Source organism: Otolemur garnettii, unplaced genomic scaffold (assembly GCF_000181295.1).
Source record: "Otolemur garnettii isolate 467f Iridium unplaced genomic scaffold, OtoGar3 scaffold00011, whole genome shotgun sequence".
In the NCBI taxonomy this organism is placed as follows: domain Eukaryota; kingdom Metazoa; phylum Chordata; class Mammalia; order Primates; family Galagidae; genus Otolemur; species Otolemur garnettii.
The window spans coordinates 1,567,817-1,585,341 of record NW_003852406.1 but is presented as its reverse complement, the minus strand read 5'-3'; the positions used below and the strand labels follow the sequence as shown (position 1 = coordinate 1,585,341).

The window sequence follows — 17,525 nt, the reverse complement described above, 5'->3', positions numbered from 1 at the left end:
AACTTGAGGTAAATTTTTACATTTGCATTTAGTCTACAGATAGAACTTCTAAAATGTGTATATAGAGGATGTGTTTATATTCACTACTGCTGCTATGTGCCAGAAAGAGGCCTGGCTTCCAAGTGTAATAATCATTTCTTAGGGAGAGGGAAGCTTCCAGAAAATAAGCATTAACCTCTTTCCTCTGTGATGAGTGCATGTAAGTTATATATGGTAATGTCTAACCATAGTGTAATAGCATTACCAGGGAGCGCCTCGTATCAAGCTCAGAAAAGAAAACTTTTCCCTCCAGTATCTGTATCTGGTGTGATCTGTGGGTTCATTTAGATGTATGCATTGTTTTTGAAACCAGTTGCTGTATGCCCCTAGACTTCAGCAATGAGGAATAGTTTGTTCTTAGTTACTTGTCTAGGCTCAGATCATTACCCATCGTTGGTTTTCACAATATGTCATGCAAACCAAAGATAGTGTTAAATTTAAGTTGCAATCGATCAATTAAATGGAAGACATTTAGTATTTACTTGCCCTGAAACCAAATAATCTAACTCTGATAGAACTAGCTTTAAGGATTGCAGTTATTTTTCTATTATTAATCATAATAGAATTTGTAATTGGTCTACATTCTTGAACTTGTAATAGTTATTTTGAGGTAGTAGTGGAAAATTCTTTAGTTCTTTCTGAAGAAGTAGGACCTCTTCGAAATGTTTAAGTTTCAAAGAACAGTCAAGTTGACTCTAATAGGCCAATGTATTTTAAAGGTTGTGTTGTGGATCTAAGTTTGAAGCAGAGAGTTTTAATACTGAAAGGGGCAAAGAACTCACCTAGTTCCATCCTTTCATATTATGAATTACAGAGCTGTGTCTTGGGTATGTCAAGTGCCTTGTGTGAGGTCACTTAGTGCTAAAATTGACCTCTTTTGGCTCATGCCCTGGTGCTTGTTGAGTCCTGTTATATTGTCTCCTTTCCTCAGTGAAAGTTACCACCTCTACTTTAACAGCTATATTTTCTAATATGTACATTTGCAACACTTAAAATATTATAACATGGACTTTCAGGCATTATCATGCACATCTTTTTATGACATTAATAAGCTAATAAGATTTATCATATGCAAAATCCACGTCAACAGTGGATTATGTCTTACATTTTAGACTTTCTTTAGTTTAATATATTCAGCTTCAAAATACATAGTTGGCTTCAAGATTTATGGCAATATAGTCCATATGGCTTATTCATTCTGTGTTTTGTTTTCTGGAATTATGATAGCTTCCAGCCTGAAGTAGAATTGATTTTTGTCCTTTGTTTTATACGCAAATGAATCAGTTAACAGTCAGGGATAGTCTATGAATGTAGACTAGACAGAAAGAAGATTCAGATTTAATGCTCAGACTGAAAGAAAAATCATTCAAATCCTTTTATTACTGCTAAGAAACCCATTATGGAGGTGAACCCAATAACCCAAAACTTTAGTCAAAGAATTACTTAGTCCATTGCCACATACAAAAAAAAATTTTTTTTCTGGCTACATGTTGAAGTCAGTAGCAAGATTAAAACAGAATACTTTTGGCTAGACCTTTTTTGCATTCCTTTGCCATTTACTATTGCATTAGATCTAGATGATTTTTCCCCCCTTCTTCTTAGTTTTTCTATGTAAAATCAGTATTTGAAGAGAATGTCCTGTGAGCACTGTCTGTCCTCTGACCTGGAGGCTGGTGTGAGCACTGTTGGCTTGCCTTACTTTGGTAGAAAAATAACCAGAAAGTCCTCTGAGAACTCTTGGTGAGCTGGGTCCACCCTCCAACTCCAATGCTTTTCCAGTGGCAGTGCTTCACTGTGGAAATGGCATGCCTTTGGGCCTAGCATAATGGAGGTCATCAGCCTAGGTCAGGAGGGGGAACTCAGAAAATCTAGGCTATAGCCAGTGAAAAGGCAATAGATCCTGTATGTGCCCTAGGAAGACGGTCAGGCAAAACAGCAGGGTTCTGTGCCCTTGGGAAATTTGCTCTGGTGCCTTTACCATTACTTTGAGTGGCTTTTTAAATGTTCCTTTCCCTTGATATATAGTACTTTTTACTATAGTATATGTATAGTACCCAAGAGTCTGAGGTTGCTGAGCTGTGATGCCATTGCACTCTACCCAGGGTGACAGCTTGAGACTCTGTCTCAAAAAAAAAAAAAAAAAATTACCTAACTGAAGTGATTAACGATTGTTAAATTTTTATTAATTTAAGTAGAATAAGGTTGAGATTTATAGCTGTGATTTGAGAAAAAGGGAAACAGAGTTCATGCCCACCTTCTTTGTTGTTTTTTCCGATGACTCTAGAGTATGCATGCTGAATGAACACATGAGCCTTTTCCTTTTGGAAACCAAGTCCGTATTTGCATAGGTTACTGTGGGAGGAAATTAAGAAATAAAAAGTGTAATTAAGGGATTAAGTTTTACTTCTGGAAGAAGTCCCTTGGATTCCTAATTAACCACTAATATTTTGGGATTTAGATTATCGTCGGCCCAGCCTTTAGCAATTATAATAGCATTCATGATGCAAAGAACCGTTTTGAAAATGTAGCTCTTAAACTCATGTCCTCCCTAATGTGTAAGCCAAAAACCTCAGGATTCCCCTTTCCAGAATAATGGCATATTTATCTGATGGCTGCTTTGTAGGAGGGGCTCTTATCCTCTCAGGCACCCAGGAGAATCCCTGGGGCTGCCTGACTCACTGTTACACAGATGGGGCTTCATGCCCGCAACTGGTTGCATGTCCCTGACTTTTACTTTTTAGGCAGCTCTACAACTAGGAGAACAATCTCTGTGTAAAGGCACAAGAGCCCTAGAAACAAGGTAGACTGGCCCTAGTCTGGTAACATCTCTAATCCTGAGTGACCTTAGATAAGTCAATGACCATCTCTGAGTTACTTCAACTTCCAGATGAGGAGGTTGAATCAGACGACATTTGGCGGTTCTTCCCAGTTCCACAGTCTGGACTCCATTGTTATACTTCTTATTATTTCCAAGTTGTGATCAGATAGCTGGTGCTGCACGAGTAAGAAGCCATAAAAGCTGGCATGCATGGTACCACTCTGCAGTAATATGCCAGGGGCGTTTCTCGACATGACTTAAAGAATCAGCTTGTTTATTTCATAGTCACATGCTTTACACTGGGTTGGAGTCTGTGAAATAAAAGGGAATCAATCTCACAGGCTTGGTGGCATTCATAATCATTAGTGTCCCATGTTAGTTTTAAACAGCTGCCACATTTTTACTTTTTTTCTTGACTCTGTTGGTCTTCTAGACAAGTCAGGTTCCCTGCTTTTCCTCTCAAGTTTGCCATCTGGGATGGAGCTTCTGGAAGGCTGAGTGTCCCAGTGATGCCTGCTCTAGAACAGAGGCCAAATTCCATCCATCTGCCCTCCACCATCCTTCCTTTCCTGTGGCTGGAGGAGCCCCAGGATAGGGAAGCAGCCTATGGGTGGAGGAATGCCCAGGGAAAACAGATGACACAGAGAGATGAGAGGAAGAACAGGAACAGAGGGGGGCACAGCAAATAGGGAGGGAAAGAACCTGAACCTGCTGTCACATCTCTTTCCAGGGTCAGCCAGAAGCCAGGGAGGACCTGGGCAGCCACTAGGGGGTAGCTACTTCCCAGCAGTTCTCCCTTGCCCCTCCCACTGCACAGAAGTGGAGCAAAGTGTCCGCACCACAGACGTAGCTCTTCTCAGCCAAGCCACCTCCCCACCTGCTTTACTTCTACAGCGGGCATTTGATACAGCCCAACTTATGGAAATTCTGGGAAAGTCACCATTCTCAAACTCTCCCTTACGTGAATGCCTGAAATTCTGTTAGAAATATACAAACACAGAGTGGTAAGAAGTTGGGGAAATAATAAATGAGTATGAACGAGTTTCAGCGTGTGAGTGACACCAATTCAAACACCTTCTTCTAGGCTTTTACCATGAGGGACTTATACCTCAGCCTGGTAATGAGATCAGGACTCTATGAAGCTGTGGGACTGAGCAGAAGATAGTTTAGGAAAACAGAAAGGCACTCCACAAGCTGAAGGAAAAGGATATGTCATTGAGAAGGGACGTTGTAGGGGGAATTTGAAGTCATTTAAGCTGACTTCAAATGTAACACTTTGGCCTAGTCCCATTTTTATATTTATCTGTGTAAAAATCAGGGAGGCATGCACTATGACATACTTCCTGACCTGCTGGCCTTTGAAGGCATGCACCCTGATGAAACTCCTCCTGCAGCCTACTCCACACTCCTACCAGTTCAAGACTTTATAAATGATGGGCCTCTTTCTTGTTATTTCAGATTTTATTCATGTCACTTTTCTGTAGGCCTCAGTGTAATATAAGAGGTATGCCTGGGCACCAGAGGTATAGAAACAGATCCCACGATCATACCTATATTGTGTGGGTTAGATGCGCTGACACACAGAAGGCATTTAGACAATGCCTTCATGTTTACACTCTTCACATTCAAGTTCTCATTGTTGTGATTGTTGCTAATTGTCATCTTCAATAAAGCATCCAAATCTAACCTAGTCAGTGTGTGAAAAACATTTCTCCCACCTGACTAAAGTTAACTTTTTCTAATATGTGCTGTCACTTAGCCTTTCTGGCTGTCGATGTGTGCTAAATGCCTTCAGAAGAATGGTAACAGTCATTTATATTAACAGGTTGAAAAAATATTTTTTAATAAGTAGTCTCTTCCCATAATCTTTGGCAGGTGTTATATGATTCAACCATTCACTTTTATGAACACTTTGAGAGCAGTCCATTCTTCCTATCTTTGCATTCTATCTTCCTCTGTCCTTAATTGAGGTTTCAAATCCTGTAGGCTCTTCAGTATATCTGTGTTAAGTAGAAGTGTGGCTGAGGAAATACAGAGGATCCAAGTTAAAGAACATTCTTAAACTAGGCCTTGAGAATATTATGCTGGTTCTTGAACCTTAGCTCTGCCCTTCTAGTTTCCCTGCCCAACTCTTTTGACTGACTCCAGTGAAATTTATATTCGTCAGAATAGAATATACACCTTTATCATTATACAGCTTCACAATGACAATGCTGTTTATGTTAGCATTGACTCAAACATAAACTGTGAAATATTGTTTGGTTTAGCCTCTAGCCTAGCATAGAAGAATGGTGATTTTGCTTTGAAAAAGGTTAACCTGCACATAAACACTGTCACTGCTGACTTTTTGACTAACAGTGAATTTGAGTCAGAAGATGCCTCCATCTTGTCCACTTAGAGCTCTATTTTGTTTAATAAACGAAGAGCAGTACTTAGAGTGGAGAAGAAATGTTCTTGTTTAAGGTTGTAAGCCTTTCCAAGTTCAAGGGTGTTAGCCTGGCCCTTGCAATCCTCCCAGGAGAGTTGGGTTCAGCCCTCTCTCTCTAGGTCAGTGCAGAAGGCCCCACTGGTCCTAGAGATGAGGCCGTGTAGATTTCTTGTGCTCTGAGGTCACTTCTAGCCTAAACAGGAAGTTCTCAATTTTCTCTTTTCTCCTACTGGTGCCATATCTGTTAGCATTTCGCAGTGTGTGGCTTGGGCTATTAAAAAGCTCCCCTCAAAGGATAGGATCAGATTTGTACTTAAGGGACTTTTACTTCTTTCTTGGGGGATACCAGTGGCATTGGGCCTTGAGGGGTAACCCCAGCTATGGCCTACATAGCATTCAGGATGTTAACTAGGAGATGTCCTTGGGATGGATGCTGTAGGAGAGAAGGAGAAGAGGCAAGGGTGTGGCTACATGAGGAGGCAGGATGGAGCAGGTGAGCTGTGGGGCTCCCTGTGATAGCCTCAGCTGACCCTAGAAGGAAATGGAGGACTGGAGGACGGGAGTGGCCTTCAGAGTTGTCCCCCATTGGGTCTAGATGACCAAATTTTTAACTCCTAGATGACCAAATTTTTAACTCCCCTCCTCCACAATTGCTTTTAGGTGTGGAGTTCCTAGGAAGGGTATGACCTCAGGCAAGGTGGCTCTCTGTGGTTCAAGCAATCCTTGAAGGGCCCAAGAACCAAAGGTTATCTGCTGACAGCATTGCCAGCAACTGGGGCACCAAGTCCTTCCTTGAAGTGGTTCAGGGTAGAGCACAGAAAACCATCCTGATGGTAGTTTGGGTGCTATTGAGAACACCAAGCTGATACTGTCTACTTTTAGGCTGGTGACCCAAGTTGCCAAGTCTTGGTCAACACTAGGACCCTAAGGTCTTCTCTGTAGGAGTTCAGCATCTGGTTCTGGAAAATAGGTCAAGAAGAAATACAGTAAGTAATGCAGCAGAATATAGAACATTTAGTAGAGGAGTTTAACCCTGCAAAAAATAGAAATGAAGGTGAAATGAAAATTGCAGAATAAATGACGCTTGGAATATTAGCAGGCTGTAGTTACCAGGTGAAACACCAATACCCAGCTTTTTAGATTTTAAAGGTGAGTTGACTGCAGTCCATGTAGCTCTCAGTTTGTAAAGATGGCGGTTTCCAGGGACATGATTTGACTGGTGTTGACGTCTGACTCCTTGTAACGATGAACGGTTTTGTACTCTGCCCTATGAATACTGAAAGTCTTTATTTATGTTCCAGATATTGATGAATGCAGCACTATTCCTGGAATCTGTGATGGTGGCGAGTGTACAAACACAGTCAGCAGTTACTTTTGCAAATGTCCGCCTGGTTTTTACACCTCTCCAGATGGCACCAGATGCATAGGTAGGTTTCAATACAAGCAGCACACGTGGTTTGCACAAATCGGTTCCATAACAAATATCTTTCTAAACAGGTTTGTTAAGGGGGAATATAATTTATCACTTGAGGCAAAATGTACATTTATGGAAGGTATTAAACAGTTGAGTGCCCTCTTAAAGAACAGAGGCATTTTGTGTTCCTGTTTTGAGGGGGGGTTTTTTGTTATTGTTTGTTTTTTTGCCACCCGTAAGAAAGGGATATTCCAAGAGACCCTACAGATATCCTTGGTCTACATATTAGTATTGCAGTTATGTGGCATCAAACCTTGAAACGATACCCAGCGTCTCTCTCCTTCCACCTTCAGTCATTTCCCAAATCCTACGTTAATTTAGGCCTGAAATTTTGCAACAATCTCTTAATTGTTCTCCTTGCTTTCTGGCTTCTCTACAATCTATCTTGTCAGATTCATCTTCCTAAAATAGTACTTTGATTAAATAACATTCTTGCTCCAAAACCTCTGGTACTTTTCCACTAAGACTTGAAAATTAGTGGTTCTCATTGTGTGTCCGGTTGATCCTTTGGGTACTGCACAGCACTCCAGGGCTGCAGGGAATGGAGAAAAGGACAGTGAAAAGGGGGAGTGCTGAGTGGGAAGGTTTCCTGCCCCTAAACGCCCACTGTGGGCGTGGCGATTCTGCTTTCTTCTATGGTACACGTGGGGCTTCCATGTGAAGTATCAATTATTATAAATAAGGGGCTCTGTGGTTTAAAACATAGATTTGACAGCTGCCAGATTCAACTATTGTTAAGATTTCCTTCAGTGTCCAATATTCTAGATTAGAATCCAAATTCCAGAGGGCAAAGCCTGACAGTTAAGATGCTTCGCTCCCTAAGCCCCTCTTCCCAACCTGCTAACCTGTCAGCATAGTCCCAGCTCCTCATCCCACAAGTGGGCCAGGCATTCCAGTTCCTTTATGTCTTTAATCATACCTGGTACACTGCTTAGAACACACTCTTCCCAACTCAAGCCTCCTTTCATGCTTCTGCTCAGCTTGTGCAACTTTGAGGACATCCCAAATCAGGTTACTTAGAAGGATGTGCTTCTCCTGAATGGCCTTATCAGGAAATGCCATTAAGACTGTATGTTTTTGTCTTTCTAATTAAGTTATAAGTTCTCTTTAAGACTAGTAACTGCTATCCCTGTATCCCCAGGGTTCTCAGCACACTTCTGTGCATGTAGTAGGCTCAAGTATTTGTTAAATATCAAAATGAGTAATTTGTTATTTTTAGAGCAAAGCTAGGAATCCTGTGGCACATAGCCTTGGGGAAAGATGAAGCCTATCTTTTAATCTTGGTTTCCGGTCCATATTTTCAAAAACACTCAGCTTCACATCTTCACCACAGGCCATGATTTCAGACCAAAACTGAATTGCACTTAAAATTCTGAATTCCTCTGTACTTAGTCACGTATAATAAAAGCTGAGGACAGTGTCTGTGGTTGACATTTGAATAAGTACAACCAGTGAGGGAAGTGTATCTGGACTTTTCCTTAGAAAAAAGAGTGGTATCTGGATGGCCTGATTTTTTGGAATCTATCAAAGACACTGGAACTACGGTGAAAGATTGGCAAGTGCAATTCATGTAGCTTCTTTTTCTTCCCAGCTGTCTAATTAGGACACAATTGCCATTGGATTTGATTATCTTAGAGGTAGACAAGAAGCTTTCGTTGGCCAGACTATAGGAAAATTTTTTTAACCCTCAAAGAGAACCCCAAACTCCATGAAAGGATTAAAATATATTCACATATCAGGTCATCAGATAGTTTACATTTTAAAAATTCTTTTCTCTTTATCGAACATATCCATATCCACTTTGTATAAAGGAGGAGGGGAAGGGAACTAGGATTCATGGATCACCTCCTAGGAGTGAGGTATTTTATGTAAATTATCTGATGACATTTGCAGCAGTATTGTAGAGGGGACGTGGCTGGGATTTAGAAAGTTTAAATAAATAGTTCGGCCCAATTGCATGTGGGTTATGGGTGAGGGGCTGGGATTCTGAGTGCACAGCCCTGGCTTCCTTGTATTGCCCCCTGCCCATCAAAACCCATGCATTTAATTCCCTTTTGGTATACTCCTGGGCAAGCATAGTTTCTTCTTCTGTGGAATTTTATTGTACCAATAATTAAAGCAACTTGTTATACAAAATGACCTTTCTGCTTTCCCTAAAGCTCATATGGAAAACCACAGAAACTCCCAACATTATCCTAATAAGGATAATACAAATGCTCTTCAGTTTATAAACAAATCCAAGGTTTGCTTGTAAGCTGATAGTTTGGAAGTAGTGAATCTCACCAATTGAAAATCCCATACGTAGATGGTGGTATGTCATATTGTCTTTATCAATCTCTTCTAACCACACAATTCCAACTGTCACCTTCTGTCACAACATTCAGAGACTCTCAGACCTCCCTGGCCCTGACACTCCCTTTGATCCATTAGCTCTTGCAGTATTATTTTATTTCTTGTTCTGTGATCTTCCTTGGTAATTTATCATACTTTGTGTAGGGTTGTCTTTTCATATTAGTGTATTCTAACTCTTTAGCCCCCGGGCGTCATAGATATCCTGTCCCTAATTTGGGCCTTACAGCTTTTAGCTCCTGGTTGGACACAGCATGTTAATAATTGGTTAAGAGAGGCCTCTTGACAGCTTAGGATGACCTACAAACACCCATTTAGTCCATCATATATTTGTTTTGATACAATGTAATTTCTATGTCCTATGAGTAAGAGCCAAGTGATTCCAAAGGGGAGAAAAGAGGAAGGTTTCCTACTCCGTGTCTACCAGACGTCTTGACCAGAGAAGACTTAAGATGCAGGAAGTTGTCTGCAGCTTCCTTCTGCCTCCCTTTATGTCTCTGTATCCTGACATTCTTGCCTCCAGTAGGCCTTCAGATTATCCTAAAGCTACCCCTTGCCCTCTGCATAAAGCGACTCAGCTCCAGAATGGATCCTGTCCTGCTAGCTATGATGTTTTTACCATGAAGTGGAAAACTTCAGGCTGGTGTGCCTGGGGAGGCTGGAAGTGGGAGGTCAGGTCCTCCAAAGGCTCCTGATTTTCTCCCTGGTTTCCTTTCTATCCCTTGTATCTTCTTTAAAATAAGTTGCATAAATCTACATTTTCAATAAATTGTTCTTCTTTAGTAAAAAAAAAAAAAAAGAAAGAAAGAAATTAGCAAAGTGATCATTGTATGTACAGGTGCCGTTTGTGAAGCAGGGACTGCCAGGAACCCAAACTTGCTATGTAATTTTTTCAGCCCCAACATGCACCATTTTGGTCAAGAGTCTGTGATTCATTGATTTAATGTATTAAGCCAGCCAGATGGGCAATAACCTAGCATCATAGTTAATTTGCAAAATAATAGACTTTAGTCCATTTAGAGTTTGTCATTGGCAGCTGAAGGTCCCAGTTTTGCTCTGAAAGATAGCCCATGCTGAAAATTATATGTACAAATTTATAATTTGGTCAAATGTTTACACTGAGTTCTGACCACCAAATTCATGTGCAGCTGGGCTATAAGCCAGCTTTGAATATCTCTTCCCATTCTGGATAGCCTCTGGTTTCCATGCCCCCAAATGTTTACCATTTCACAAGTATATAAAGTAATAGTGGCTTTAAGGCACTGCAAATTATACTGTCAGATGTTCTATTTCTCCACCTTCCTCCTGAGGGAGGTGCCACCCGTGGCTTCACAGAGCATACTTGTCTGCACGCCCTCTCCAGCCATTTATCCTGGCTGGACCACGCTGGAATAAAACTTGTTCTACCTCTTTACTAAGGCTGTTGGTCTGACCAGAGGTGCAGGAACTGGAACCACAAAAAAATTCTGGAAAGCACATTTATACTTGCTCGTGGTTTTAAACACTTTTTGGAAATAATCTTGTATCCTTTGAAGTTGACTCATGATTTTCTGTTATGGTTTGTCTCGATTGGTTTTAGCCTTCTTCACTTGATGTTAATAATTTAAATGCCTCTAAATTAGCCTTGTTTTTATTGCACTTGATTAATATACTGAAAAAACCCTCAAAATTGGAAAGCTTGGTGTTCTGAAGAATGATGTAAATAACAATGACAGATATGACCCCGTGTGAGCAAATGTGATGCCTAACACTCAGATTTACTGGAAATAGAGGGATGGGTTTTGGCTATTAAAAAAAAATCTTTCACTTTACAAAAGGATTCCACTTACATTCCTTTAAATAGCAAGCATATTTAAAATATTATTTACTTTTCAAATGAACTACAGAGAGATAGATCTTACTGAACAGAAGTATGCCCTCAACACGTATAAGGTAAATGAAGGTGGTTTGCACTTTGCCACCTGCCTTCCCTATTTCATGGTAATATTACAAAGGCATGTGGAGCAGTTAGATTTTTCCTATGTCGTGACCTCTTTCTGGTAGCCCAGAGTTGTATTGCAGTGTATCAGATGTTGTCATGACAGTCAGACATGATGTAACCCAATAAAAGTGATATACAGAGATGTGTCTTACCATGTTGCTTTGAGAAGATACCTTTCTGCCAAAAATGTCCTTCTAGAACTGTTGTGTCCCATAGAACTAAGAATTTGGAAGCATATACATTTTGAACTTGTAACTAATTAGTGCCTTACAAAATCTGTTAGGGCCCCCGGACAAAAGGAAATCTTGATTAATAAGCATTGGATCCGAATGCAAAGTAGTTCATTCCTTCGGGGGAAAAAAAAAAAGCTCACATGTCTGAATCGCAATTTCAGCCAGAAAAATAAGAATGATCTTTTAGAAATGTAGACTTGATGTTGTTTTAAAATAGATTTATATAAATATTTGCCTAAAATGGTTCAAATTAGGTAGTTTAGAACCAAGGACAACCCAGTCTCTCTTCGGTATAGAGACATGTCTTTACAAATAATTAACTGTCACCACCAGTGATTTTCTTAGTCTCTCTTTTCCTATGGCACATATGGTTTTAATTATTCATCCCCACCTTGGGTATAGAATGTGGGATGTCAGCCAAGTGCACCAGCACACAGGGGCAAAAGGTGTGACACAGGGGTTGCTGACAGAGCACTGGTCTCATGCAGGGCAGAAGCGTGACTTAATCCTGCCAGAGCCCGGGTGTGAAGTGGGGAGGTCCCGGGCCAGGGGAGCATTGTTAGAGGTTTGATCTCAGTGATGTGTGTATATGTTCCTTTGTCTTCTCAGATGTTCGCCCAGGATACTGTTACACAGCTCTGACCAACGGGCGCTGTTCTAACCAGCTGCCGCAGTCCATAACCAAAATGCAGTGCTGCTGTGACACTGGCCGGTGCTGGTCTCCAGGGGCCACTGTTGCCCCAGAGATGTGTCCCATCAGAGCAACTGGTAAGAGCCCTTTTGGTTATCTGCAGGGTATCCTATCCCAACCCTCACAAACCCAATGGCAGATTGCGTGATGTAAATCTAATGGAAACCCAGGTAAACATGAACAGACTCCAGAAAATATAAGTGATGACATCCAGGGAAATTTCCTCAGGGGATAAATAGGGAAAATGCAGAGATCTATACAAAGAGTACTGTTTTCAGGGACTGCCTCTTACTTAGCTTGCTTATTACCACCGATTGGGCACCTTTTCTGGAGATACTTGCTCTCTCTCTTACACTCATTTGAGTACTCAGTGGCTCTCAGGTAGTACTCAGAAGCTCAGTAGGATAAAACTCAGCTCTCCCAGAACTTTTCAGGTAAGAGATTCATTTCCTCTTTCCATAACATTGAACTCTTTCCTCTTCCTTGTTGCAAAGTCCTATTATTTTTTTTTCCTTCAGAATTTCTCTCTTTTTTGTCCCACTTCTTTGATTTCCATTAAAAGCTTATTTTCTCTAGTCTAGACCATTGGCAGTAGCCCCCTCCATCGCCTCCATGAACTCCACAGGTGCCGTATACCTTTCCCAAAGTATAACTCAGTGTAGTTCAGTTACAAAAATTACACCTGGAGAAAATATGGACAAAAATGTCCAGAAAAATTTCCGCAGCATGAACTTGGGCAATATCCAGTAGTCCCAATCAGTCCATTTCTTGCAAAGAAAATTTTGTTACTTTGCATAGCATTTGAAGTCCCCAAATCTGATCCCAGTTCATCTTTTAAATCTTGTTCCTTATGACAGCTTTATTTTCTGGTTAAATTTTATGGTTGAGTTTTCCTTGAAGCCACTCTGAGCATTTCTAAACTCAGTCTGTTCCTTGAGTCCTAAAGCTTCCTTCGGTTCAGGTCCTTACTCTCCACTCCCTGCTCCTGACACCTTGCCTGTTACATCCCATCTTGTCTTTTAAGGACTTGCTCAAACACGATCTGATACACTAATATCCCAAGATAAACACAACTGGAAGCTCTCCTGTCTTCCTTGTGCTCCCGTGGTGGTCCTGCTTTGTGTTAGTGAAGGTGTGAATCCACACCACTCTGCTTCACTCCTATGTGTGTTCATGTGTTGCTTTTTTACACATCTCATTAGGAGATCTCATTCATCACCATGGTCCCGTATCTCTCATGCTTTTTCCATTTGCACCATCTTTGGCAAAATTCTGCTCATAGAAGTCATTCGAGTATGGTGAACAACTTAAGTGACACTTTTCCCACCAACTGAGCATATTTCAAAACATCAGGTTGTACACAATAAATATATACAATTTTATTTGTTAATTAAAATAATAAATAAATAAAGCCCATCTTCTTTAGTTCAATAAGGGACCATTTGTCACTGTTTAGAAGTCACTGTTTAGAAGAACATGACTTTCATTCCAAGACATGTGGCTTGGGTACCAGGAGAATCACTTTTTAAATGCATGTGTTAACTTAGGAACCAGCTGTCTTGATGAGGATTCTTTCCCATAGTTGGGCCTTGACCAGCGGGCGGGAACAAGTCATGGATTGTACGTGACTTTTGACTTCAAAGACTGTGCAGTTGTAGAGAGAGGACCAGAGCAGGTTAGATGGCTCCAGCTGGACCTACTTTGGGAACCGTAGGGGAGAAGACCAGGTTCCTCTGCGTGGCTTTGCAGGGAGCTGCTCTCCCACATGCACCACTAAAAGATGCACAGCCCTGAGATAGCCTAGGACAAAGCAGATTGACAGGGGAATCTAACTTCCAGGAAGGTTTATATTTGCCCAGGTGTTCCAGTACCAATGCTGCAAAGATCCAGGCTCTTAAATTACAGAGAGTGATGATACAGGAAGGGTTTTAAATTGGTCTGCTTTTCATGCTTAAAAAAAAAAAAAAATCAGCATCATCCCTGGCTTAAACAGAGATAGGAAAGATGGACACCTGCTGACCAAAATGAAAGCCCAGGCTGCTGATCCTGAATGTAAAGGGGTTCATGGGAAAGTTATTAATCTATAGGAAGTAGGAAGGAGTATATGACCCAGTCTCATAAATTTGCCTAGAGAAGTTAAGATGAATTTACTGACATGCTTAAGGTAAAATATCCATTTCATTAGCAAAAATGCTGATAAGCTAGCCAACTTCTTTTATATATGCCCTAAGTTTTAAAAATAGAGGCTGATTGGATGCTTACAAGTGCTTGGAAGCAAAGTGTCTTCCTTAATATAATTGTTACTCAATTAAATCCAACACATAGTTAATGAATTTCTCTTATGTACAATTTGCAAGGTTAAGCTGAGAGTGGGAGCAAGTCATGGATGGTACATGATCTTTGTCTTCAGAGACTGTGCAGTTCTAGTGGTAGAAATTTGGTAGAAGTGGGAATGATGGATATGGTATACCCAGATAATAACTCCATAGGGAGAATTACTGTTGCTGACAACAGGGATTGTTGCATCCTGAGTCATGGCAGCACAAACAATATATAATTCCTTTCCAAAGACAGTCAAGCACTACAGAATCTCTGTGAGTTGAACCAGCTAGATAATAATAAAAAATGCTGTAATAGAATCCTCTGAAAACATAACAACATGAATTTGACCTGAGTTGGAATTGTCAAATAGGATTGAAGAAGTTTTAGAAATGGATATTAGCCACACGTAAATTGGCAGAATGTCCTGTGAGGTTGAAATACAAATACATTTCAGTAAAACATATTACTGTCTTAAGTTAAATTTTAGTGCATAGGACAAAGAAAACTATTAGCTTATTGTAAATTAATGGCTGAAACTAGTATGGAAACTATGGGAAGATCACTGTGTAAATGTGACAGTAGAATGACTGACATTGTGGCAAGAGAGAAAAAAATGTCAACGTAACATAATTTACTTTTAGAAGGGATCTGTAACAGAATATGGCTATTTGTAGGAAACGTGAAAGTGAGTGAAATAAATACATCCCTGAAAACCTGGACAGTGTTTAAAAACATCGTTTTGGAAGCTCAGGAAAAAAATGTGTCACAGGGCAGCGCCTGTGGCTCAAAGGAATAGGGCACCGGCCCCATATGCTGGAGGTGACAGGTGCAAACTCAGCCCCGGCCAAAAACTGCAAAAAAAAAAAAAAAAAATGTGTTACAAACCTAAAGATGATTTATTCTAATAAAAATCTGGCATTATGAGAAATAGTAATTTCCTAAAAATGTGCAATCCTAGGGAAGCATGATTAAGTCAGGGTATACTCACTGACGGATCACGATGCAGCCTTAACACCAAACCCACTGCCCTCTGGCATTTCTCCTCCCCTGTGGGCCACTTCTCCATTTATTTTGTTGTCTTTTACTAGTCAGTATTCCTCGGGGTCCTATCTCTGGACTCCTCCTCTTCGACTTCCCCACACCTTTCTTAGATGAGCTCATTCATTCCCACCTCTCTACTGATGACTCCAAAACGTATCCGCAGCCCTGATTCCTCCTCTAGCCTGCAGACTCTTCTTTACAATTGTTGTGTGATATCTCCACTTGGATGTGTGAACTCTGAAAACTCAAGTGTTCAAAATGGAACTTGGCTTCTACCCACCAAACCTTCCTCCACCATAACTTTTCCCATCTCAGACAAGGGAACCAACATTCACCCAATTGCTCAATGAGAAAACTAGAATTCATTCTTGATTTCTTCTTCCCATTTACTCCTTCACCAAGCACTACCCATTCACTTCTAGAATATGCTTCAGATTTATCCCTTTCTGTCCAGTACCACCTCTCCCTCCCTATCCAGCCATCACTATCTTGCCCTTGGTTTTCTGCAACCACCTTGCTCTCTCTGGTACATTCTCCATGTGTCAAGAAGAGGGATCTTCTGAAAATGGTCATCTGATCACATCCTGCCCCTGCTGAAGACTTCCAGTGGTTTTATGTTGCACATAAGATAAAGTCCAGGGTGGCGCCTGTGGCTCAAAAGAGTAGGATGCCGGCCTCATATACCCCATATACTGGAGGTGGTAGATTCAAACCTGGCCCCAGCCAAAAACTGCAAAAAAAAAAAAAAGATAAAGTCCAAGTTGTAATGGGCTCTGGTGAGCTCTGTGGATCCACAGGTGGGACTGGATGGAGAAAGGGAGGCATCTTATGTTTTCTGTGAAATGAATTTTGATGCCAGTAAAGACTTCCTAAGGTTTGGGGAAGGGCAAGGGATGTGGTACACCCTCTTGGGGAGTTTGCTTTTATCATTCCAGAATGGTTGCTGCTGTGGGTATTAAAAATGAGAATGAAGTCAGTTGGCTCTTTTCCTTTTCTCCAACTGACCTATGTAGTTTGAAGATCAGTTTTATTCAGAAAAGTCTTTAAAATGTAAGGATGACTTCCGCAGGTCTGTGAGATAAGCTACAGCTCAGCTGTTGTGCTCTTGTATTGTGTTTTTCCAGAGGATTACAACAAGCTATGCTCTGTTCCTCTTGTATTTCCGGGGAGACCAGAGTATCCTCCCCCGCCCCTGGGCCCCATTCCTCCAGTTCATCCTGTTCCTCCTGGCTTTCCTCCTGGACCTCAAATTCCGATCCCCCGACCACCAGTGGAATATCCGTATCCATCTCGGGAACCACCAAGTAAGAATTCCGAAGTCATCTAATTATTTTTCTTGCTATAATCGGGTTAATGTTTTTCTGTTTATTTATGCTGCTTCAGTCATTAAATAAGTTTGCCAGTTGTTGGACTCAGTCTTTTAGATTAAATCGTGTTATGTTTATGTTTCTCCATTTTCCTGTTGCATGGAGAAAAAGGAGAGGTTTTCTTTCATATTCTCCAGAGATTAATGTCCTTTTGTTATCAATGTTTTCAGCCAACTATGGGAGAGTTGTGGGAGAGACTTAAATCTGATTCACGGGACGAATTTAGAGGAGGTATAAAATTATACTGTGAGTTATATAGCTTGCAAAGCAATTTTGTAAGTAGTTCAACACGGGGATCTCTCTGCCTTTGTTATTTCCTCACACTGGAGGCCTGAGAGTGAGATGGGGGATGGAGCAGGGAGAAGGAGGCAGAATAGCAGGCCTTGGCAGGGCAGCACACCTCCCCTGTGACCAGAGTGTGGTCTCTGTTGGCGGGGGCAGTCAGAGGCTCTGTTGTCACAGGTGACCTTTGCCCACAGGGTCTCCTCATCTCTGATGGAGTATTATTGCCAGACAAAGCACTGATGAAAGGTACCATAGTTAAAATAATTCTAACGGGGGTTAATGTTACTCTTCCAGGAGTGCTGCCTGTCAACGTCACCGATTACTGCCAGTTGGTTCGCTACCTCTGTCAGAATGGACGCTGCATTCCAACTCCTGGGAGCTACCGGTGCGAGTGCAACAAAGGATTCCAACTGGACATCCGTGGAGAGTGTATCGGTATGTGATCGATCTCTGCTGGGCACCAAGAGGCTGTTGCAATTCTGCTCCATGAATGTGTT

At 41.2% G+C, this 17,525-nt stretch overlaps 1 protein-coding gene across 1 annotated transcript in view; it reads left to right on the top strand.

Moving 5' to 3' along the window:
• FBN1 (fibrillin 1) overlaps nt 1–17,525 on the top strand; it is a 233,936-nt gene that overhangs the window by 109,130 nt on the left and 107,281 nt on the right. The window contains exons 8-11 of the mRNA XM_023510045.1: nt 6,587–6,712; nt 11,932–12,090; nt 16,501–16,680; nt 17,323–17,463. Of these exons, the coding sequence (XP_023365813.1) occupies nt 6,587–6,712; nt 11,932–12,090; nt 16,501–16,680; nt 17,323–17,463 (606 nt within the window). The remainder of the gene's footprint in view (nt 1–6,586; nt 6,713–11,931; nt 12,091–16,500; nt 16,681–17,322; nt 17,464–17,525) is intronic.